Consider the following 23,222-nt stretch of genomic DNA (forward strand, 5'->3'; position numbering starts at 1 on the left):
AAGAGGAGAAGAGGGAAGACAGGGTGGCGGAGGAGCGCATGAGGGATCGGCAGGTCTGGAACCTTAGAGGGGGCCTTCACAACGCGGAGCTATAGACTGCCTCAGTTTGGGATTGTACAGTGAGAGGACACATTTCTACAGGACTGGGAGCTTGTCTCAATCGGAGGCTTCGAGATGGCGTCCAACGCAGAAGCCAAGCCGGTCATCATGAATGAGGAGGAGCTGAAGAGGAAGCAGAGGGAGAAGCTGAAGAAGCTGCAGGCCACGGGGGGCAACCCTCGACCTGCGAGATCCCTCTTCTTCTTCACCCTGAAGAATCCCTTCCGCAAGGCTTGCATCAACATTGTGGAGTGGAAGTATCCTTTATATTACACACACACACACACACACACACACACACACACACACACACACACACACACACACTACACTTTGATCTATTAAGTAGGCCTCAAATCATGCCCTTTTAGACGTACTTTACTCTTAAAGGAAGGTATTATACAGTTATTACAGCAGCAAGCCTCTCGTTAGGACAGCTACAGAAATAAGGTGTCTGCAGGCCTGTGAATTATCAGCCATGTAGTTCACCTGTGGGAGGCTAAGTCTCTTTTAAATCTGTTGTAAGGCGATCCCTGTAGTGTTAAGACTTTTGTTATGTATCTGGCAGCCCTGAGTCCAAGTCCAAGTTTGTAGCCTTCATGTTTTCACCTGTAGAGCTTCTCAAACTTATCAATGCACTTTTGGCCACCTTTTGGCATCCTGATAGCTGACATTCTGCTTTTAATGTGGAAAGAGCTGCGCTGAAGTGCTGTCACTGTATGAGGGCTTGACGCATGAACACAAGGCACGCTGCTGAGTGATGTTATGGAACCTATGGGGAGTTTCCTGCTGACGTCCAAGAACCATCTAGACATATCTATCCTGTGACAACAGATGGCTTACAGAGTTGAACAGTGAATGAAAATTGTGTAACACCATTGTGATTTTACTGAACAGTTGTGTCCATATGCTCTGGCAGGTCATGTTTTTGTTTTTTACTGCAGCAGTTTAATCACATTGGTATGTGATTCCATAATACAGGGAACATGTGCTGTATTTAGAGCCAAATTTGAAAAATGGACGAAAACCTATTTAATCCTCCTTATTTTACTTATTCTAATTCTACAAGTGCTCCCAAATTGTAGAATTAAAGAAAAATACTCCAAGCATCTTTTTTCCCGATGAGCTTTCTGTGTTTAAATGGATCGGTCATATTCTTGGGCTGTGCAGCTGTTCCACGGCGTCACAGGGAGACATGATGCTGACCAGGCAGGGGAATTTCTTTGAGGGAGAGCCCCCTATGGATGAGAATGAAGCAGCACAGCAGACAAGATTACATTTAGTGTGACTGCTATGCTGGCTACCCAATGGGCTGTTATAGGGATGATGTTTCAGGCAGCATTAACAGGCACTGACCCACGTTAACTTGGTCAAGCTGTGTGATTTTTTTTCAGTTGGTTTCATCACACTCCATCACAAGAAACGCTCATAGATACAGAAATTGACAAATTATTGAAGTTTTTCTTACCCTTCCATTGTTAATATTAGCTAGACATGTACTCAGTGTTGTCTAAAGTACACAAAAGTCATACTTGAGTAAAAGTAAAGATATCGTGTTAATATATTACTTTGGTAAAAGTGCAAGTCACCCACACAAATAGTGCGTGAGTTAAAGTCTTCAAGTATCTGATATGACATGTACTTAACAAAAGAACAAGTAAAAGTAAATTAAATGTGTTTACATGAACCTATAAACTATACATTTAGTGGTGACTTGCTGTTGGTGTTAACAGCAGTGGCCTTTTCAATCTTGCCAAATACATAATATTTAGCATTTTTCTGATAATCAGAATCACTGTTTTTGTTCTCTATCAGATTGCAGAAAAAAAAATCATTTAAAAACGTCTCTTCTTTGGCTCTACTGCAGCATGCAATCTGTAAAGTAATTAGCAACTAAAGATATCAGGTAGGTGTAGTAAAAAGTTCAACATTTACCTCCAAAATGTAGTGAAGCAGAAGTGTAAAGTAGCTTAGAATTTAAAATGCAAGTACCTCAAAGTTGCATTTAAGTACAGTATCTGAGTAAATGTTCCTAGTTACTTTCTGTCACTGCATGTAATGTAACTCAGATATTATCACCATGAATTATTCCAGGTTGACTCATGTTTGGTTTGGGGGTAAGGGCATCAGTCCTCCTCATGTGTTGTTGTTATGCTCCTGAGTTTCCTTGTCCAGAACCTTTGAGATCATCATCTTACTGACCATCTTTGCAAACTGTATCGCTCTGGCTGTGTTCCTGCCCATGCCTGAGGAAGACAGTAATAACACCAACGCAAACTTGGTGAGTATTAACACATACCTTTTTTGTGTGTATGACTCAGAACGTGGTATTGGCATTTGTTGGTCATGATCCGTACGGTAAAGGAAGTTGGTCTTTTGTTTCATCATGACCAGGCAATAGACAACAGTGCAGCTGTGTCCAACAAATTACCATGACTGTTTTGAGCCTGCAAAGCCAGTCAATTTATGGCTAAGTGTTTCAGCTGGTCAGCTGTGTGCCAAGACCCATTTGAATGCCTCCAGACACAACTCAGTTCTTTATTTGGAGTCCCATCTGTGTTTGCGGGGAGCATTCTGTCAAACAATGTGCTATTACTTTATCCTCCAACTGTGATAAGTTCATCCTTCTCAGAAACTGGCTGTTAAAGAAGATAACTATACAAAAAGCACGAAATGATGTGTGTAAATTACAAAGATGTTAAGCAGGAAATGGCTTTAATGGCTTTAAATGGCTAAAATTGCTTTACAGCAACACTGTGTAACTTCCTTTAGAATGATGGTTAATCGTTGAGTCTCTTTCCATCCATTTATCCATCCATCCATCCATTACCCATTTATCATCTGCAGGGTCCCCCGGGGGGCTGGTGTCAATCAAAGCTCTCACGCCTAAATCATCAAATGCCAAAGCGGGTCTTTGGCGTCGGACCCGAACCTGAACAAACAGTGTTGGTATTTGACGATGTGGGAATGAGACTCAACAAACAATAACCTTCATCCAGAATTACTTTAAAAGTTACTTAGGGTTGCTTTAATGTCAGTTTTTATGAATCTGTGCTTTTAGTGAAATGCCTCCCAAGCAGGTTGAAATATACAAGCTACTGAAACTGAGCTTGTTTTTTTACTACGTCAAAAATTGAGGAGGGTCTCATGACTTCTTCCAGACTAGACTTGTGCAGATGTTCGACCCCTGGATGCTTCTGCTGTTATATTTCAGCCTCACAAGTGGTGTGTGTTTACACTGGTGCATGGACGTGGATAGGAGTGTGTGTTATGCAGTAGCTAAACGAAACGACTCAGGGATTGTCGGACTGTGAACTTGTGGTGTAGTGAGCAGCAGATATGTTTGCTCTTGCAGAGGGTACGCATCCTGCCAATGTCTAGATATTTGAGGCTGTATTGACACTGGTGTTATGATATTGAGGAGGCTCTTTGTTTGAGACTTGATATGTGGATCTCTGATGGCTCAAATGTCAATTTCTAACACCATGTGTAGCTAGCCATTGCCCGCTTTCCACCATTCAGTCAATAAACTCCACACATCAATAGGTTAAAGCTATTAATCTTGTTGGTGCCCGGCTGATTGACCTGCACCCCACAGAATTTCATCAAGTCATCAGGTATCTGGGCCTGAAACTGACCCCACTTGTGTGATATCTTTGCTTTGGCCCTGCTCACCAGCCTCCCAGCCAAATCCTTCTTACTTCTCACTGCACCATTCCTCAGAGGTGAGCGATGTAAGAAGAGCAGGTCAGCTTCTCCCCCCACCACCACCAATTGCTGTTAGAAGTAGGTCAGCCCAGAGAGCGTCACTCACCCGACTGACGCAGGTGGATGCATGTCGCCTCATGTAACCACTCATACTCACAGGTTCATAAAATATGATGGTTTGAAACATTGATACGCTGCAGATACGTTGAGGCGCAGCTCTACTTGTTGCCCCACTTAGTTTCATTTCTTTTTCAGCCTGCGTACTTCCAAGTTTGGCCTCAGAGGTTGTGATTGATTAGTGGTTTCGGGTCTGCTGCCAAATATTACTGACCTGATTTGTTCAAAAGGATCAAACAGCCAATCACATATGATTTATTGTATACTATGCCTCAAATGAACTCTCTTGATGATACCTGTGACTCTATCATACTGTCCTCATATTACAGCCTCTGCTCCTACATCATCTGTATTCACAATGGTAATTAAGAGTGAAAGCGGAAGCAGTCTCTCTATTGATGGCATTTTCAAGCTGCTTTTGTGTGCGAATATGTGCGTTGGAGTGTTTTGGTAGCACCTCATGTTTTCTCTGAAAAACAACAACACTGATTATAAAAACCCAGATACAAGCCTTATTTTCAAACAGTCATTTTATTTAATCACCCTGATCTTTAACCGCTGACCACCTCCAAAATAATTACATTTTCTGGAAACAGATTGCTTCGCACAGTGTGACAAGGCTCATACTTGTTCAATTGTGGCTCAATTTATTTCATTAATCACAATGTGACTCATGGGCCACCCATCTGTTCAAACCTTATGAGGTCATGTTTAATCTGCGAGAGGTTGTCAAAGCTAATGAGTTCATCTAATACCAGCAACATCTATTGCTTTTCCCCAGAGGGGCTGCTTAAATGCCAAAGTTGTCATTTATTCCAAATATTCAATATTCTGCTAGAGAATTAAACCTGAGGGTTGTGAGATTTAAAACAATGCAATTTGTTTGTGTGTCTTCCTGCAGGAGAGCTTGGAGTATATCTTCCTGATCATATTCACGTTAGAGTGCTTTCTGAAGATAGTGGCATATGGGCTCGTGTTCCATGAAGGCGCCTATTTACGGAACTGTTGGAACATATTGGACTTTGTCATCGTCTTCATGGGGTAAGATGAGCTCAGAGCTGCAGCAGAGGACACAGCTTCCCCCGTTGACCACATTCTAAGAAATGCCCAGAGCACTTAAAGGTTCAATATGTAGAAATCTCAGTTGATAACGCTGAATAAATGGCAGTTAACAGTTTGGACGTTATGCTAATCAGCTAGCCTCTGCCCATCCTGGTCCAAAGCTCCTGTTTTAGCAGCGACGCTCCCCTGGTGCTCCAAGCTCCCAGTCTGAACTGCTAGCTGCACGACTAACTGAGCTAACAAGCTAATGGCAGCTTGAGTTAGCAACTGTTATTGTTATTTGGATGATATGCTGGCCCCTTATTTGTTTTACGTATTGAGTTCAACAGGATGCCAATTCTTACATATTGTACCTTTAAGTTTGAAGAGTAGAGAATGTCGTTTATGACAATCATATTGAAACTGGAATAGTTTTCTTTTGAATGCCCATTTTGCAGCGCTCAATTAGGTTATTGTATGGGTAGGCAGTTATGGTTCTCTAATCTTTTCCTACAGTCTCTTCACCTTTGCCTTGGATACCATCAATAAGATAGCAGGAGTGCCGATGGAGAAGGGTGGAGGGTTTGACATGAAGGCACTGAGAGCCTTCAGAGTGCTGCGGCCCTTACGTCTCGTCTCTGGAGTCCCCAGTAAGAGCCCTGTATTTATGTTACACTGGAAATATTGCGCAGCTTATGTCAAGAACGCTTTCTGGAGATGCCACTGGGAAAAATGTTTTGGTTTTATTGTTCCCATTCAGGCCTGCAGGTGGTGATGAACTCCATCCTCAAAGCCATGCTGCCTCTGCTGCACATCGCCCTGCTGGTCTTTCTGCTGGTCACCATCTATGCCATCATGGGACTAGAGCTCTTCAAGTGCAAAATGCATAAGACCTGCTATTACACTGGCACAAGTATGCATAAACACGTTGTCAGTTATAGTCACACCTAATATATTATCTGTTGTAAATCCCTGAAGCTACATTAAAAATCATATTCATCTCATCTCTTTGACCCACAGATATCTACGCCACGGCAGAGGGTGAGCTGCCTGCTCCCTGCGCTCAGGCTGGTAACGGACGTCGCTGCATGATCAACGGCTCTGAGTGTCGACCGAACTGGGAAGGTCCCAACAACGGCATCACCCACTTTGATAACATTGGCTTTGCCATGCTGACGGTCTACCAGTGTATCACCATGGAGGGCTGGACCAAAGTGCTCTATTGGGTCAGTGACTGCTTGAATATCGCCTTTTGTTGTTTTTCAGCTTCAGGGTTGGGGAATTGTGCTCATGCCATCAAAAACCTTTACATTTGTCTATATGTATTGTATATTAATTGTAAGTAAATGGTACACCTTATATATACATTGTTTCTGTCTCTCAGGTTAATGATGCTATAGGAAATGAATGGCCCTGGATCTACTTTGTTCCCCTCATTCTGATCGGCTCCTTCTTCGTGCTCAATCTTGTTCTGGGTGTGCTCAGCGGGTAAGACAACTAAAATCTTCTATTCCTTCACCTATCTCCTCACATGAACAACCTTTAAAAATAATCACATGCTTTTTATCTCTTTGCACTCAGAGAGTTCACCAAAGAGCGAGAGAAGGCCAGGTCACGCGGAGAGTTCCAGAAGCTGCGAGAGCGTCAGCAGCTAGACGAAGACCTGCACGGCTACATGGAGTGGATCACTCACGCTGAAGTCCTGGATGCCGACCGAGAGGGCAAAGGTCAGCGCTGTGAAGCGAACCACCCCAGCACCGAACCGATTGTGGTGATACTGTTGAATCACACCTGTTGTTCTCTTGTTGCAGGACTCCTGCCTTTGACCAGTGGAGATTCAGACACAGACAGCCTGTACGACCTGGAAGGCAAGAGTCGAATCATCTACTACTAGTAAGTCTGCTGTAAATGTGTAAATGTTCACATGCAATATTCACCGCGACTTGGCACGTTGAGGCAGGGTTATTTTTCTGTTTAGCCGCCTGGCCCGTCGCTGGAACCGTTTCTTCAGGATGAAGTGTCTGGTCTATGTGAAGACAAAAGCCTTCTACTGGCTCATTATGTTCCTCGTCTTCCTCAACACCCTGACCATAGCAACAGAGCACCACCATCAGTCTGACTCACTCACTTCCCTGCAAGGTTGGTGATGAATATATATATAAGTATATAAATACTATATATATATATATATATATATATATATATATATATATATATATATATATATATATATATATATATATATATATTATTGTAAACATTTTTGTTCATACATTCAAATATTTCACTCCCAACTTCATCCATTTACCTTTCCCCTCTCATATCTTCACAGATGTGGCCAGTCGTGTCCTGCTGGTGCTGTTTGTCCTAGAGATGTTCATCAAGATGTATGCGCTGGGTCCCAGAGCATATTTCATGTCTCTGTTTAACCGTTTTGACTTCTTTGTGGTCCTGTGCGGCATCCTGGAGATGATCATGTTCTCTGCAGGAGCCGTGGCTCCGCTGGGTTTCTCTGTGCTCAGGTGTATCCGACTGCTGAGGATCCTTAAAGTCACAAAGTAAGTCATGTCCCCCGCAAAGGACCATGTCTTATTGAATTAGTTGCATGTGTGATTTAATGTTATTTCACAGCTCTCTCCCTCCAACCGTTTTGCAGGTACTGGACCTCCTTGAGTAATCTTGTGGCCTCTCTCCTCAACTCTGTGCGCTCCATCGCCTCCCTGCTCCTTCTTCTCTTCCTCTTCATTGTCATTTTCTCGCTCCTGGGCATGCAGGTGTTTGGGGGGAAATTCAACTTTTCTGACCACAGACCCAGACGCAGTAACTTTGACAACTTCCCTCAGGCCCTCATCAGTGTGTTTCAGGTGAGGTTGGACACGGGTCCATGCAGCATATCTTGCCCACCTTTTTATGGCTCACATGAATGAATCGTTTCCTGCTTTTTAACACTTGACTATCTCTCAGATCCTAACAGGAGAGGACTGGACCTCCATCATGTACAATGGCATTATGGCTTATGGAGGGCCTGAGATTCCCGGCATCCTGGTCTCCATCTACTTTATTGTCCTCTTTGTCTGTGGAAACTGTATCCTTCAGATACACTGACAATGATTCAACCATGGAAAGAGTTTGCAGTCTTGTTAGCTGCTCTCAGACTTAGATAGTCCGTCAGATCTGCTGTTTTAATTTCTTTTCTGTTTTGAAGTACTTGTTTAGGTAAAGTGTTTACGATTCGAGGAAACTTTTTGTTCATGTTTGTATGATTTATACTTTCAGCATTTATTTTTTTTGACTGTGATTAATGTGATTTTAATATTTAAGATATCTTTTGATCATGTAATATTTTAAGGTCCACAGCAGCTATAATGTTTATCCTGTTTACCATCTCAGATTCGCAAGTTAGCAAGCCCCCATTTGCTAATTAGCACAACAGGATGTACAGTTGAGGCTAATTGAAATCGATTTCACGAACAGAAGTTTTAATCTGATAATAATAACCACATTTTGCACAAAAGACAAATTGTAAACACAACAATAAAAAAAGATTAACGTTTTCCTGAGCTCAGACGTCAGACATCCTCCTCAATGTCTTCTTGGCCATTGCAGTCGACAACCTGGCAGAGGCTGAGAGTCTGACTTCAGCTCAGAAAGAAAAGGCGGAGGAGAAGATGAGGAGAAAACTACTTAGGTAATGACAAAAAAATGCCAAAAGTCTGGGATGGTCTAATCTGTCTCCTCATAGTTAAACTTTACTCCATTTCCTGCCTCTCTTACCCTCCAGGTCCAAAATGCCCGATAAGACTGACGAGGAGAGGGAGAGGATAGCTAAGAAACTGGCAGAGCAGAGAGCCAAGGTGGAGAACATGCCCACCACGGCCAAGGTTAGCTTTGTTTCTGGTGTCACACTACGCTCAGGCAAAGTTTCAGGAGAATCACTATGATACATTTACATTGTTTTCTCTTTCAGCTTAAAATAGATGAATTTGAGTCCAATGTGAATGAAGTGAAAGACCCATTCCCGCCTGATGACTTCCCAGGTAACACAAAAACTGTCCGAACCTGAACAGCTGAGACTCTTAAACCTCCCATATTTCTCAGTTGTAGCAGAAGGAGGTCTCTGAATTGCAGGAGTTCATATTCATTACACCGGCTTACCAGGGCTGCTGTGTTGGATATGTTACAGTATAAGTAGAGTGACCCCTCATTATTATTAGACTCAGCCGATTACCTGAGCCAAGTTTATAGCAGTAGTCTAAAGTTAGGCTGTTTTCACACTACTCTGGTGACTACCATATAAAGTCTACAACAGGAGTTTTCATGCACTAACATGACTACTAGCAGTAAATAAATCTGTCATTACACTATAGTGAATTTTCCCTCACATCGTAGGTGATGATGAGGAGGAAGAGCCTGAAATCCCCCTCAGCCCTCGGCCCCGACCGATGGCCGACCTGCAGCTGAAAGAAGAAGCCGTTCCTTTGCCCGAAGCCAGCTCCTTTTTCATTTTTGGCCCTCAGAACAAGTAGGAACCAGACCTACCACCTGGGTGTTTCCGTGTTTTCTTATACTGTGTCACGATGACATAACAGCGATGATATCTCCTTGTATATCCATCTGAATTCAGGTTCCGCAAACTGTGCTACAAGATCATCAACGCCTCGTCCTTCACCAACTTAATCCTTCTCTTCATCCTGCTCTCCTCCATCTCCCTGGCAGCTGAGGACCCCATCGACCCCAAGTCCTACAGAAACCAGGTGACAATCATGTCTACTGTTTCATATTGGACACTAACTGCTGACAGAGGGACACATTAATAACCACTCTTTGTGTTTTTCCTGCAGATCTTGGCCTATGCTGACATCGTCTTCACGACTGTGTTCACCATTGAGATTGTATTGAAGGTAAAGTTCTGTTTTCCCATAACTTTGTTTAACTGATATGATTCTTCCCAGTCAAGATAGTAGGTAACATGTATTGGTATTTTTGTCCTGAAGCTAATGATAAACGTTTTTTCTGATATTTTATGTGTTTAGATTTGATAATGTTTGGATCAGATATGACAGAAAACTAAACAACACTGATATTGCTGGGAGAGAAAATGCCTCTGAAACAGCATTACGAGGAATAATAATCCTCACAATAATTAAATAATAATGAAAATGTTTTATGAGGGTGGAAGTTTGCCTGAGCAGTTCTTACATGTTTCCACTAAGATATCATGTTTAGAACACCAATGAATTGCTTAATGTGCAATGATAGTAGCTATTGCCCAGCTAAAGTACAAACTGCAACTCACAATTATATTTCATTAATTAATCTGTCCATCATTTTCTTGGTTAACAGACATTTGGTCAAAAAACAGCAAGTTATCTCATTTTAGAAGTTGGGATTTGGATCTGGGGAACAGTTGTGTAAAAGAAAATCTTGGGTTCTTTATCTTTGTCTTAAAAAAACAAACAAACACACAGTATTGTGGATGTGACTCCTTTTGTATCTGCCATTGACAGATGACAGTATATGGAGCATTCATGCACGAGGGCTCCTTCTGCCGAAACTCCTTCAACATCCTGGATCTGATTGTGGTTGGAGTCTCGCTGCTTTCTATGGGAATGGAGTGAGTGAACATTTTGAGATTGCAATATTAGATGTAGAACGTCCCTAATCTTATCTTTTGTCCAAAATGGCAAGCAAAACTGTTTATCCAGATGTTCATATCAAGACTGCTTTTGTCATGTGTCATTGCAGATCCAGCGCTATCTCTGTGGTGAAGATTCTCAGGGTGCTGAGGGTGCTGAGGCCTCTCAGGGCCATCAACAGAGCCAAGGGATTAAAGGTGATTACAGTTATACCCCTCCACCGTCAAACTATTGATATAATATGTTGATGAAGGTTCTCAGTCATTTCTATGCGCTGAATCCTAGGTGAGGTGAAACATCTTCAAGAAACTGAAACATGTCCAGTTGCCTACGATACAGCACTTGGTATTGATGTGATAATGTAAAACACATAATTACCAACTCATTTGAACAATTCAACCTCAGTTAAATTCAGCAAGGTCCGGGCCAGTTACTGACAGTTCTTGGCTGCAGCTGAGACCGCTTCTCTGTGGCTCCAGTTGAGAACAGGATGATAGTGCTCCTGGGCTTGTTCAATATCTTTGTACCAAGACGGCGGACTGTGTCTATAACTTCAGGTAGGCACAGATCAACTCCACTTGCACCTGCCAGTTCTCTATCGTCTCTTGTTCGCCATTAAGCCAGAGATTCAGCATCATCGTAACATAAGGCTGATCTTTGTAATTATTGGAATAACAATAGTTTTAATGCATTTAGTCATGAATTTACAGGGCAGTGCATCGCACAGTCACACTGATAACTGCACTCCATCCTCATCCCATCCTCCACCTTTACTAGAGAACTGTAGAGATGCTGGGGAGTCCAGACTCCACACAGCAGCTCCAGTTATGCGTGATATCTCCATGTTACAAACACCGGACCACTCTACCACTTCGATATTGTAGCACTCGAAGCCGCAAACTCAACTGGTGGTGAAATCGTTGAAGCCTCCGACAACAAGCAGGCGGTTATCGATCATGGCAGTGCAGAAGTTACTGCGGGGGTACAACAGTCTGACTTATTCACTAGTTTGTTGTCAGTGACATTGTCCACGATGTATCCTGGACCCATCAAGGCCAGCCTGACCTACACAGAGACATGACAGTTAGAATTAAATAGTCTAAAATGGGGCCCAAAAGAATTGTTCATCACCCACTCACTTCGGACAAAAGCAGAAAGATATCCTCTCTGCGTTCCTCGGGTGCATAGGCGATCCAGCGTTCTATAGCTTCAAACACCTCATTCTCCTGTTTCACATTGAGTTTGTCGTTCTCAACGATTTTCGCAAGGTCCTGCGCAGAGAGCCGCAGGAATTCCTCTGAGGTGGCAGCAACCTCCTTAAAGTGATCGAGCATGAAGAGGAAGGCCTTGTGTTTCAGTCCGGGGTTGTAGTAGACGTCTGTGAACCACCAGATGCCGATGCAGTTCTGTGGGGACAGCTGCTCCTCCAGGAAGTCACTGCAGACTTGTACGATGCCGTCTACGTTGAATTGGTCAGCTGCTATATAAAGCTCCTGCACATTCTCTTGTGTCACAGGAACAAAGCCAGTGTGGGCAAACTCGATGATGAGCTTCATCATTTCAGGTGACACGTTGGGAATGTCAAAGACCTGACAATCTGTGGTTGACCGGCAGGCAAAGAGTGCTCTGTGGGCAAGGAAGGAGGCACAAAGAAGGGATTTTTAGAGTATGCTCAACATATGCAGAAAGTAACTTCATAGTACAATTTGTATTATGTTTTTGATTCATTAATTCTACTGTTGTCTTCCCAAATCACCTTCTCTCATTAATATAAGACTTTGTTGCAAGTTTTAGCCCCCCCAGCTGTTTTCCTAATTATTCAAAGAGTGTAAATTTAGCAGCATTAACACTTAACAATAACCGGCTCACCTGAAGTACGGACTGCAGTCACACAGGGAGATCTTGTGTGCTTGAAATTCAACACCGTCCACTCTGATCACCGTGTCACACAGATGATGCTCCAGACAGAGCTCATGAAGCACAGACTCCATCTTATCTCTTCAATTTGAGAACTTCAGATCTTTAAATCTTGGGTGCAGGTGTCTCTCCTGACTCTCAATATGTGTCTGTATTTGTCTGTGAGAGTTGGCAACTGTTTATTGTCATGACAACATTCCAGAATTGTTATGTTATATGTTGTTATGTTATGTTATGAGATATTGACTGACAGCTCACTGAGAGCTGGGGTCGGCAAGTCTGCAAGACCGTCGAAAACCAGGCTAGACTTTAAAAGTATCCAGCCGATAAGCCACGCCCCCTGCACTCAGGACTGTCTCCGAAGCCCCTCCCCCCTAACACGAAGCTAACGACAGGTCTCTACTCCAAGTCTCATTCACCTGTAAGTAAACACCTCATATTATCATACTGAACGTAAACAACCAACACGACCATTACTGGCACTGATAGCTGTCAAGCTAGTTTAGCTAGCATTCAGACATTGTTTTGAAAGTGTATTTTTTGATGTTGTGACTTATTGCTGATTAGCTAGCAGCAGCTGGCTATGGTAACGTTCGCACATATGAGCAGGTCAGCATCTAAAGTAGAACATTACTGGTGCTTTGTTTTTTCCCTACAACTAAACTACAATTACAACTAAACTACTTTGTTTTGTACAGTATTTTATTTAGTGTCACATTTCTTGCCAAGAAGTATTTTACTATTTAAATGTGTGTTTTGGTGCATAACAATAAACACAGTAAGCAGAAAAATGTAAAGAAACATAAAGGCCTGCTACTTATAAAAGATAAGTTATTTAAACTTGAGCATCTGTACAGTTTTGTCCAGGAATGTCTTAAGTGTTATTAAGAATATCTAATCATGTTGCCCATCTGTTGCTTCACAGGCCAGCTACGTTTGGAGCGATCACATCTAGAGCTGGAACTCTGCCTGAGACCTTTTTATTTGTCGTTCTTTATTTATTTATTCCTTGTTTTGCATCATCTCCAACTTGTGTGAATAAAGTCTTTAAAATGATAAATGCCTTTTCTTGACACATACAGTCAGACAATATACATCACACACATAAATAACTATATGCAGGAAGGACATCCAGAGGTTTCTTGACTGGTTATAAACACAGACCAGTGTTGGCCAACAGGTGTCAGTCCTCTACTGTTTTGGCAGTGATTGTCCTGTAGAAAACAGCTTTTCAGGGACCTTGAAATTACTGGTTTTACGAGTGACTAGTGTTAAGGGAACATTTTATGCCTTTTATTGATTATCAGCAGCAGAGAGACAGAAAACAAGTTAAAGAACACGCAGAGACGGTTCTTGGTGGGACACCAACCTTAACCCCAAGGCCTTTGACTATTCAGTGCTTGGGCCCTAAAGATTAAGTTCATAAAGCCACAAATATCCTTCTGAAAGTCAAGTAAAAATATAAAGCAGTGAAAAATGAAAATTCTCACAGTGTTAAGTGGCCATTTGTTTTGTTTGTCTTCACCGACAGCACGTGGTCCAGTGTGTGTTTGTGGCCATCAAGACCATCGGCAACATCGTCCTGGTCACCATGCTGCTGAATTTCATGTTTGCCTGTATAGGAGTGCAACTCTTCAAGGTGAGTTTTGATGTTGACACCATATGTAGTATGATACTTCAGTATTTCCAGATGAATCTCTAACATAGAGGCCTTGCTACTAAAGCATTGGATGTGTCACTAATCCTTCCCCCCACCTCTAGGGCAAATTCTACAGCTGCACAGATGTGTCCAAGACGACTGAGGAGGAATGCCAGTAAGACAAGCGTCATTCACACGTCATAGATTTTCATCCGTCAAAAAGGTGTTTCAGAGTGATTGTTCTCTGCGTCTGCTTTCAGGGGATACTTCTGGAAGCACATGGATAATTCTCTACAAGATACGGTGTTGGCAAAGAGAGAATGGCTCAACAGTGACTTCAACTTTGACAACGTGCTCTATGGCATGCTGGCTCTCTTCACCGTTTCCACATTTGAGGGCTGGCCAAAGTAAGCAATCAATTCTGATCCGATAAATTGCGTTTTTGTCATCCTGTCTGTTCGATTGAGTTAAAATAAAGAACATCTTATTATGTGGATATTGAGACGGAAAGTAATTACATTATTTGGAGCCGGAGATGGTGAAAGAGGCAATATATCTTTTTTAATCTGCTGAATTATACTTTTCATCTCTACAAATTAGCCTTATTGCATCTCTGATCTTTGATCTTTGTCCTGACAATTTCCCAATTTCCCAGACTGCTATACAAAGCCATTGACTCAAATGAAGAAGACCAAGGGCCTGTCTTCAACAACCGCGTGGATGTCTCCATCTTCTTCATCATCTACATCATCCTCATCGCCTTCTTTATGATGAACATCTTTGTGGGCTTCGTCATTGTCACTTTCCAGGAGCAAGGAGAGGAGGAGTATAAGGACTGTGAGCTGGACAAGAACCAGGTATGTGGAGACCCTCAGTGAATCTAAATCTAAAACACGTTGCTCAAATGCAGAATGACTCATTATTATGTGTTTTAACCCACTGTCTGCCTCCCTTTTCAGCGTCAGTGTGTGCAGTACGCCCTGAAGGCTCGTCCTCTGAGGTGCTACATCCCCAAAAACCCCTACCAGTACCGAGTCTGGTACATTGTCACATCCTGCTACTTCGAGTACCTCATGTTCTTCCTAATTATGCTCAACACCTTGTGTCTGGGGATGCAGGTATGCAAATTAAAGCCGTCTGAGGGTGTCTTGAGGCTGCTGACAGACAAATTCAGTGTCAATAGTCAGTATCTTTTGAGAGAAGAAGAGTTCAATGTTTGTCACAGCATTTAATTAACGATCAAGTGGAAACTTTGAAACTGTATTTAAAATACAGGACATTGTGACTTTCTGGCAAAATCCCAGTCTAATTAATTTTGGTGAGGATTAAGAGCGCATTAATGCAGGAGCCCGAGACATAATTCTTTGTCACTTCATTTACATAACTTAACTTTGCATATAAATTTTAGCTATGGTAAGAGAGGACTGGACAATACACTTAGTGGATGAGATCCAATTGTTAAGTTTCAGTAGGTGGATTTTATGATTATTGAAGGCCAATGTTATCTTACAACCCCAATTCCAAAACATATGGACACTGCGTAAGTCAGATATAATGTGATAATTTTATCATCAGTTTTAACATATACTCAATTGAAAACAGTACAAATACAGTATGTTTAATTGAATTTACCTCATCAGCTTTATTGAATAATAATACAGACTAGAACAAAGCATCTGATGAACATGTGATTATATTACTTACCAATGTAACTGTGACTTAACAGTTTGATGATGGGCCAAACCTACAACCCAAATAAGAGCTACAATAAGCAGGACTGATCCTTTAAAGGTCCTTTTCTTTATCAGCTTCTCGTTGTATATGCTGGGATCCTGCATAGGCAAACTGATCTCTGCAAAAGTTAGAGAAGTTTGATAAGAATTCTGCATTTCCCTTTTTTTTTTCCTTTTAAGTCTGTGCTCTCTTCACTGGTTTGAAGTGGGTGGGTGCAACATCGTGCATTTCCACACATGAATCAGGGGTTCAGCAGCATTTGAATCAGAATGTGATGACGGTCGGTGGTTGGTTTGTTTTTTCTCTGTCAATCATATCTTATCAAAACACACCCACACAGGCGCGATGAAGCAGAATAGTGAATTTCTGGGTGGTTAAACTCTTCATAAATAATAGCTACCGATGTTGTTTTGACTCTGATGTTGCGTCTTCGGTCATGAATATTTAAAATCATGGAGAAAAACTTGAGATTTGGGTCTTCAAGGGCTTTAATTTGGTACATTACTCAACTGTTTAAGCTAAGGTTAGACAAGATAGGATATTATAAAATATGATAAGATAAAATAAGATTAGATAAGATGTACCTTTATTGATACTGATGAAATTATTTTGACACAAGGCAACAAAATGGTGTGCAAACAAAACAAAAAGTAGCAGCACAAGATAGGAATTAACTAAGAGAATATGAAATTGAATATAATACAAATATAGTCAAATAAATAAGATTAATATAGAATACAAACATTACATTCACTAGATGGATCTGTGTGCATATACCTTTGCAAATTTCATGTTATATGTAATTATCCTAATAATATTACAGTTGTAACATGCTGAGATTAATTTTCGCTTTCCACTTCGAAATAGCACTGCAACCAGTCGGACCATGTGACCAAGCTGTCAGACACTCTGAACTTGATCTTCACAGTGCTCTTTACTGTGGAGATGATTCTCAAGCTCATGGCCTTCAAAGCGAGGGTAAGCACTTTAATGATTGTTTCTCAAGCGGTTCCTCGTCCCATCTAGCGTCCTCCTGTCGCAGCAATGCTTTCCCTCTCTGTGCAGGGCTACTTCGGGGACCCTTGGAACGTGTTTGACTTCGTTATCGTCGTCGGTAGCGTCGTTGACGTCATCCTGAGTGAAGTCGATGTGAGTACATATCATTAAACATTATTTAAATCAGTCCGAATGAATTCCTGAGATATCAGATTAATTGTTGCAGGTGCTGTGTATGAAAGCCCATGGCGTTGTCTTAATGAGACATTCCCAGTCAATGGTGCGATTTTTAACTGAAGTGATTACATGTGTTTATTCGATGCTCTGACCCAGAAGCATACAGTCGTGGCCCAACAGCTGATTGGTGCTAGCTCTCAGGACATGGTCAGTACTGTTGTTGGCCCTCTCTCACTCTCCTCAGTGCCTTGTCCAACCTCAGACGTGCCATTTTCATCAACAAACCACCAAACTGTTCATTATTCCAACAATGATCCATAAAGATATTTCAGTAATATTCTATTATGTTCTGTCTTCTGTGTGTTGTCCAAGCACTTTCAAAGGAGCACTGTATTAATTAAACATTCTGTTTTTTGTTTTTATGCTTAAGCTACACATACTCAATATTTTCTCTTTGTCAGTGTCAGTTTCTTTCCTGACATTGTTGCACTGCATTTTCCTCATCCTTTTCATCCATAAACACAAGCTTTTACCAAGTTCAATTTTTCTCAGTCAAAAGCCTATTTCACTCATATTCTTCCTCTTCTTTTGCTCCCTTCTCTTCTTCTTAATCCCTCTCAACTCCTCCGTCCTCCATGCACCTCACCTCACTCATCTGTCTACTCTCCACAGACTGCCCTGGCCTCCAGTGGAGGACTGTACTGTCTCCATGGCTGTGCTGTAAATATCTGATCTCCACTGCATTGCACTGCTGCATGAGCCTTGCCGTGAGAGCACTCCACTATGTTCTCTACTAACCTTGTAGCGCCGCTGTACTGAAACGCGTGTGGCCTTAAACTGTCTGAGAAACATCCGTGGTTCTGCTGTCTGATCTTACAGAGCAGGTGTAAGGTGAGACCTCGAAGTGTTTTTGCTATATTGTGTGGCTCAAGTTGATGCACACGGGGCTACAACTCAACACAGAAATACTGTAAGTGAGGATAGCAAGTCTTAAAGTGGCATTTTGTAAGATATGACCAGAATTTAAAAAAAAAAAAAAAAAAAGTAGAGTAAACATCAACAGAATGTGAACAAACAACAGCATAGAAGTAGAAGTTAAATACCTTTACGGTGTTGCAGAGATGTCTACTGAAGTTTGCATGCTAACCAACCAGCCCGGTCTTGTCTCCCTTTACCCCCTTCTACCACAAGAGGCAATAGTCTGACAGCCCCTGTAGTATTAGCTAGGACATGTAAAAGCAGCCAGTTTGCTACTTAGTTTCATAAAGAAAAAAAGTAAACTCATTAAATGTCAAGAAAGGAACTATTTTTACACGTTTACTTTACCAAACAGAAAAATACAGCTGTACACTCTCTTTATTCAAGTTTCTCTCTTTTATTGTATGAAGTATGGCTGCCGCCTCTTTAACTCGTCGTAAAACACGTTTCATTCAAACTAAACAAAAAACTGAATAAACGCACCAAAAAAGTCTTACTGTGTCTTTCACAGTCACCTCTGGTTCAGTCAAAATAAGCGTCAGCTAACAGAGTGAGTTAGCTTCACAGCTAATTAGGCCACTTGCTAACTAATCTGGTTGCCACAGCCAAAGATTGCCATTGTGAGCAGCAGTTACGTTATGTTGCCCTCCGTAGTTTTGGCCATTTCTTACAAATGACACTACTGGCCTTAATGGTGGCTGGATTGGCTGAAAGATGTTTATGCTAGATGTTGTCTATTAAGTGTGTTTACATTGTTTATTTGGCATGAGTTATAAAAAGCAGCTGTTCTTCTAGTTTTCAGCAACTAAGACCTGGAGGCTTTGTAACTCATCAAAGGTGGAAAAATGTCTCTAATATTAACCCTATTTTGTGATTAGACCTCAATAACATTTAACAGCTGATCAATAATATGTCTGCTATGTACCCCTTGTTAGTGATATGGTAACCTCCGGTCATATTCAGCTCATGTAACCACACTCTAACATCTTGTCATGTTCTTTGTGCAGGAGACGAATCCAATGCAAGCAATTGCGGTAAGCCCTAAACATTCCCATGATTGAAACCAGCAGTGTTTTTGTTCTTCTATGTTTTATGGTCCTCAAATCCTCTGGTTCTTTCTGCTGTAGGCGTCTGAAAATGCCTCAGTTTCCATCACGTTCTTCAGGCTCTTCCGTGTCATGCGTCTGGTTAAGCTGCTGAACCGTTCCGAGGGCATCCGTAACCTGCTGTGGACCTTCATCAAGTCCTTCCAGGTCTGTCACACACGTCATCATTTTCACTCTTTTCATCCTGACTTTTTACACACTTTGAATGAGGTGACTGTTTGGTTTCTTTCTATAGGCTCTTCCTCACGTGGCTCTGCTCATCGTGATGCTCTTCTTTATCTACGCTGTCATCGGGATGCAGGTACAGTATTTAATATTTATTTTCTGTATGAAAACATTGTAAACTCCTGAAGATTGTAATATGTTTCTGCTTAGACTACATTTTTGAATTTGGATTCTGATGAGATTGTAACAACCTTTCAGATCTTTGGAAAGGTAGCGTTAGTGGACGGCACCCAAATCAACCGCAACAACAACTTCCAGACATTCCCTCAGGCTGTTCTGATGTTATTCCGGTGAGTCTTTGAGCCAGGATCACTGGTCAAAATTACTGTTTGCAAAAACTGAGCCAAGATCTCACCTTATGTATCCAGATGTGCTACTGGAGAGGCTTGGCAGGAGGTCATGATGGCTTCCATGTATGGGAAGAAGTGTGACCCCAAATCTGACTTCCTGCCAGGAGAGGAGTACACCTGCGGGTCCAACTTTGCTGTCTTCTACTTTCTCAGCTTCTACTGTCTCTGTGCTTTCCTGGTGAGCAGCATCAGGAAGTCAATATTTATTCTTTAGCTGCTGTTATTATCTGTTGTTCAATTTCAGTGATCATCACACGACAGAATAGTCCTTATTCTCTGCCCTCCTCAGATCCTCAACCTGTTTGTGGCTGTCATCATGGACAACTTTGACTATCTGACCCGTGATTGGTCTCTTCTCGGTCCGCACCACCTGGATGAGTTTAAGAAGATCTGGGCTGAATATGACCCTGAAGCCACGTAAGCCTGAGCACCATTCATGAAACTCTACTACCTCTATTATTTTTATGCTCATACCACACAGGAACTAGGTCAGATTTGGAGTATAAGATGTTTCTCTGATCTTACAGGGGGAGAATTAAACATCTGGATGTGGTGACGCTGCTGAGACGCATTCAGCCTCCGCTGGGCTTTGGCAAGTTCTGTCCTCATCGTGCTGCGTGCAAGGTACACGAACAGAGTCAATTACATTGACCAAAAAATATAGATGTATAAATATGAATCATAATGAAACATTTGTCAATAAAACTATTTAAAAAAAAACAACAACAACTCAATTTCTCTCTATTTCCTGTCCGTAGCGTTTGGTTGGTATGAACATGCCTCTCAACAGTGACGGCACCGTCACCTTCAATGCCACCCTGTTTGCTCTGGTCAGGACAGCGCTCAAGATCAAAACAGAAGGTGCAGACATTCAAAACTTGTATGGATTACAAGTCATATTGTGACATTTGAATTTGCTTCAATTTTATGATACTGTAATTCCATTAACATCTTTAATTAACCTCTTTGATCAGGTAACTTTGAGCAGGCCAACGAGGAGCTGAGAGCCATTATAAAGCAAATCTGGAAACGCACCAGTATGAAACTATTGGACCAGGTCATCCCGCCTATAGGAGGTGAGTCTAGTGGTTGAATTTCACCTCTGTAAAATAACTCAGTCTTTCTCACACTGAGAGCGTTGTGACTCCTCTGGTTATAGATGATGAAGTGACTGTGGGGAAGTTCTACTCCACCTTCCTGCTCCAGGACCACTTCCGTAAGTTCTTGAAGCGTCAGGAGGAGTACTATGGCTACCGGCCCTCTAAGAAGAGCGCGTCAGGCCCGGAGATCCAGGTGAGCAGTCAGAAGAGGGTCAAAACCACCGTCATTATCATGATATTTAAATTATTCCATGATAATCTGAAATCACTCAGATATACTTGACCATTTTTTATGAAAAATAATATGATAATAATGATGCTCTTATCATGTAAATAAATGTGTATCAGCAAGTTTAACAGAATTACACAACTTACTTCTCCCCAAGTGTAACACCTCCTGCTTTTCTTACACCAGTACTCTGCTTCATCTCTCCTCTCCGTGTGAACACGGCACTATGGTTGCCTTTGCACTACATTTTTTTTTCTTTTTCAGGCGGGCCTGAGGAGCATAGATGAAGAAGTGGCTCCGGAGATGCACAGAGCCATTTCAGGAGACCTGCAGAACGAGGAAGAGATGGACAGAGCTATGGAGGAGAGTGGAGAGGAGGCCATTTACCATGTGAGAACAGCTTTGTGTGAATTGAAATAAATACAGTGTATTCATGCACATATTCTGCGTTATCACTGTTAGGACATCTTGTCACTCTAGTTTAATTGAAACTCATTTTTGGATTGAATGACTAGGAGTGACTGGTCAATGTGTAGACTAATACTGGACTCCACATTCCCAGCGTTCACATGGTCTGTTCGGTAACCGGGTGGACTCCTTCACCAGCGAGCCCGCCAACGCGCAGTCCCAACAGATGACCCACCAGCGGCCCCTCCAGTTCTCTGAGAGCCAGCCAGAGTCTCCACCAAACTCCTCCGGCCCGGAGGCCACGACGGAATTTTTCCCCACAGTCGCACCGAGAAGCAACACTAACAACAACGCCTTCGCCTTCGAGTCAGAGCCCGACGCACACCTATTTATTTATGGAGGTCGTGTGTGAACATGGTGATGGGTGACAGCTGTTGTTGTCTTTCAGGTTTGACAGAGAAGGCAGTCCTGGAGAGTTTTATAATTCCAGTGAGGATGCAGAGCCAGGTATGTCAATCAATCAATCAATCAATCAATCAATCAATCAATCAAACTTTCTTTGTGTAACACCTTTCATAAAGATTAGTGCAACTTCATTATTGCATTCTTTATTGACCCTCATTTAGGCAACATGCGCTCCTGGAACTTCATAGTAAGAACAGACAAAACACAGGTAATATTTTATTCACTCATCCAGTGTAAATGATTGTAAAACATGTACAGACAACACATGGAGGCATATCTTCTCTTTGCAGTTCCCTTATGACCCCGACTACGACGACAGTCAGAGTCAGATCTCCCATCCTGCAGCCGACCAGCTCGTCCATGAGGTAAGCAAGAAAGATCTCAGACCGGCCACCTCATTAATCACAGACTAATTAATTCCCACGTCTATCAGCAGGAAATGTCCCGATGTCCACTGTCAGATCTGTCATGGACAGTGATAATAAACAGAACTCCTTCACCAATACCAGGCTCATTTCCTGGACACAAATTAAGCCCGGTGTCCTGAATTAAACCACATGTATTTGTCCTGAAAAGGTGAACACAGTCAGGTTCTAGTTTTGTTTTGGTTGAGAACTGAGTGCATTAAATTTGAGAGTTACAACATCACATCACAGCTGCTGTATGAACACTAATTTATGACTGAATCTGTGGATTTCTTAGTGTTTTTCTGATACTTTCAAACTCATTTTGGCCGCTTCCTTATGCCGATACATGTACACGCACAGACTTGGAAAATGGACCACTGCAAAAGAAGCCTTCATGATTAGGTCTAGTCTTATCATGGTGGCCCTGCTGGTAGATGCAGTCATACACTGCTGAATGTTAAAGCCTGTCATATTAGCCGAATTGTTCTTTTAGAGGCCATTTTAAAGCCTTTAACAGCTGATACTGAATAAATTGCCTGTTGTTTTCCTTTCCAGGCTCTAGTAATGGGAGGTATGGCCTCTCTGGCCAGAGACCCCGGCTTTGTCTCAGTCGCTAAGGAACAAATGGCTGATGCCATCCGCACATCTGTGGACGATTTGGAGAGTGTAGCTCAGGGCATCCTCGATGAACGCCCCGACAGCGTCGCCTCCGTGAAGAAGAGACGTCCCATCCCGGTCCCCCCTCCCGCTTCTGCTGTGGCAGCACCGCAAACAGGCCAGCCAGATCCGGCTGTGAGGAGAAAGAGACGTCCAATCCCAAAGATTCCCTCCTTACAGGAGGCGGCTGAGGCCGACTCCAAAGTTTAGAGGTTGAGTTTACATTACTGTGA

At 42.2% G+C, this 23,222-nt stretch overlaps 2 protein-coding genes and 1 long non-coding RNA gene across 3 annotated transcripts; 2 read left to right on the top strand and 1 right to left on the bottom strand.

Moving 5' to 3' along the window:
- The first annotated feature begins 174 nt into the window (after positions 1-174).
- Positions 175-23,199, top strand: LOC119023476 (dihydropyridine-sensitive L-type skeletal muscle calcium channel subunit alpha-1-like). The gene is made up of 45 exons (XM_037105444.1): positions 175-356; positions 2,275-2,380; positions 4,826-4,965; positions 5,482-5,615; positions 5,726-5,878; positions 5,986-6,191; positions 6,350-6,453; positions 6,547-6,692; positions 6,777-6,858; positions 6,944-7,104; positions 7,298-7,523; positions 7,622-7,829; positions 7,930-8,050; positions 8,539-8,653; positions 8,747-8,846; positions 8,933-9,002; positions 9,355-9,487; positions 9,590-9,719; positions 9,807-9,866; positions 10,473-10,579; positions 10,711-10,798; positions 14,050-14,157; positions 14,280-14,332; positions 14,418-14,564; positions 14,813-15,014; positions 15,117-15,275; positions 16,759-16,869; positions 16,957-17,040; positions 17,737-17,784; positions 19,050-19,076; positions 19,170-19,295; positions 19,384-19,449; positions 19,572-19,663; positions 19,742-19,901; positions 20,013-20,140; positions 20,251-20,347; positions 20,482-20,584; positions 20,698-20,799; positions 20,883-21,016; positions 21,317-21,442; positions 21,615-21,826; positions 21,909-21,967; positions 22,087-22,133; positions 22,216-22,290; positions 22,888-23,199. The coding sequence occupies exons 1-45, from the start codon at positions 175-177 to the stop codon at positions 23,197-23,199; spliced, it is 5,550 nt and encodes a 1,849-aa protein (XP_036961339.1).
- On the bottom strand, positions 11,239-12,701 carry LOC119023481 (kelch-like protein 10). The gene is made up of 3 exons (XM_037105454.1): positions 12,471-12,701; positions 11,741-12,227; positions 11,239-11,666 (listed from the first exon to the last, which is right to left on the bottom strand). The coding sequence occupies exons 1-3, from the start codon at positions 12,590-12,592 to the stop codon at positions 11,556-11,558; spliced, it is 720 nt and encodes a 239-aa protein (XP_036961349.1). The 5' UTR covers positions 12,593-12,701; the 3' UTR covers positions 11,239-11,555.
- On the top strand, positions 12,760-13,574 carry LOC119023482. Its single transcript, XR_005076272.1, has 2 exons — positions 12,760-12,939; positions 13,444-13,574. It is a non-coding gene; the product is annotated as an uncharacterized LOC119023482 (long non-coding RNA).
- Positions 23,200-23,222: the final 23 nt, after the last annotated feature.

The sequence above is a fragment of the Acanthopagrus latus genome, chromosome 7 (genome assembly GCF_904848185.1).
Source record: "Acanthopagrus latus isolate v.2019 chromosome 7, fAcaLat1.1, whole genome shotgun sequence".
Classification (NCBI taxonomy): Eukaryota; Metazoa; Chordata; class Actinopteri; order Spariformes; family Sparidae; genus Acanthopagrus; species Acanthopagrus latus.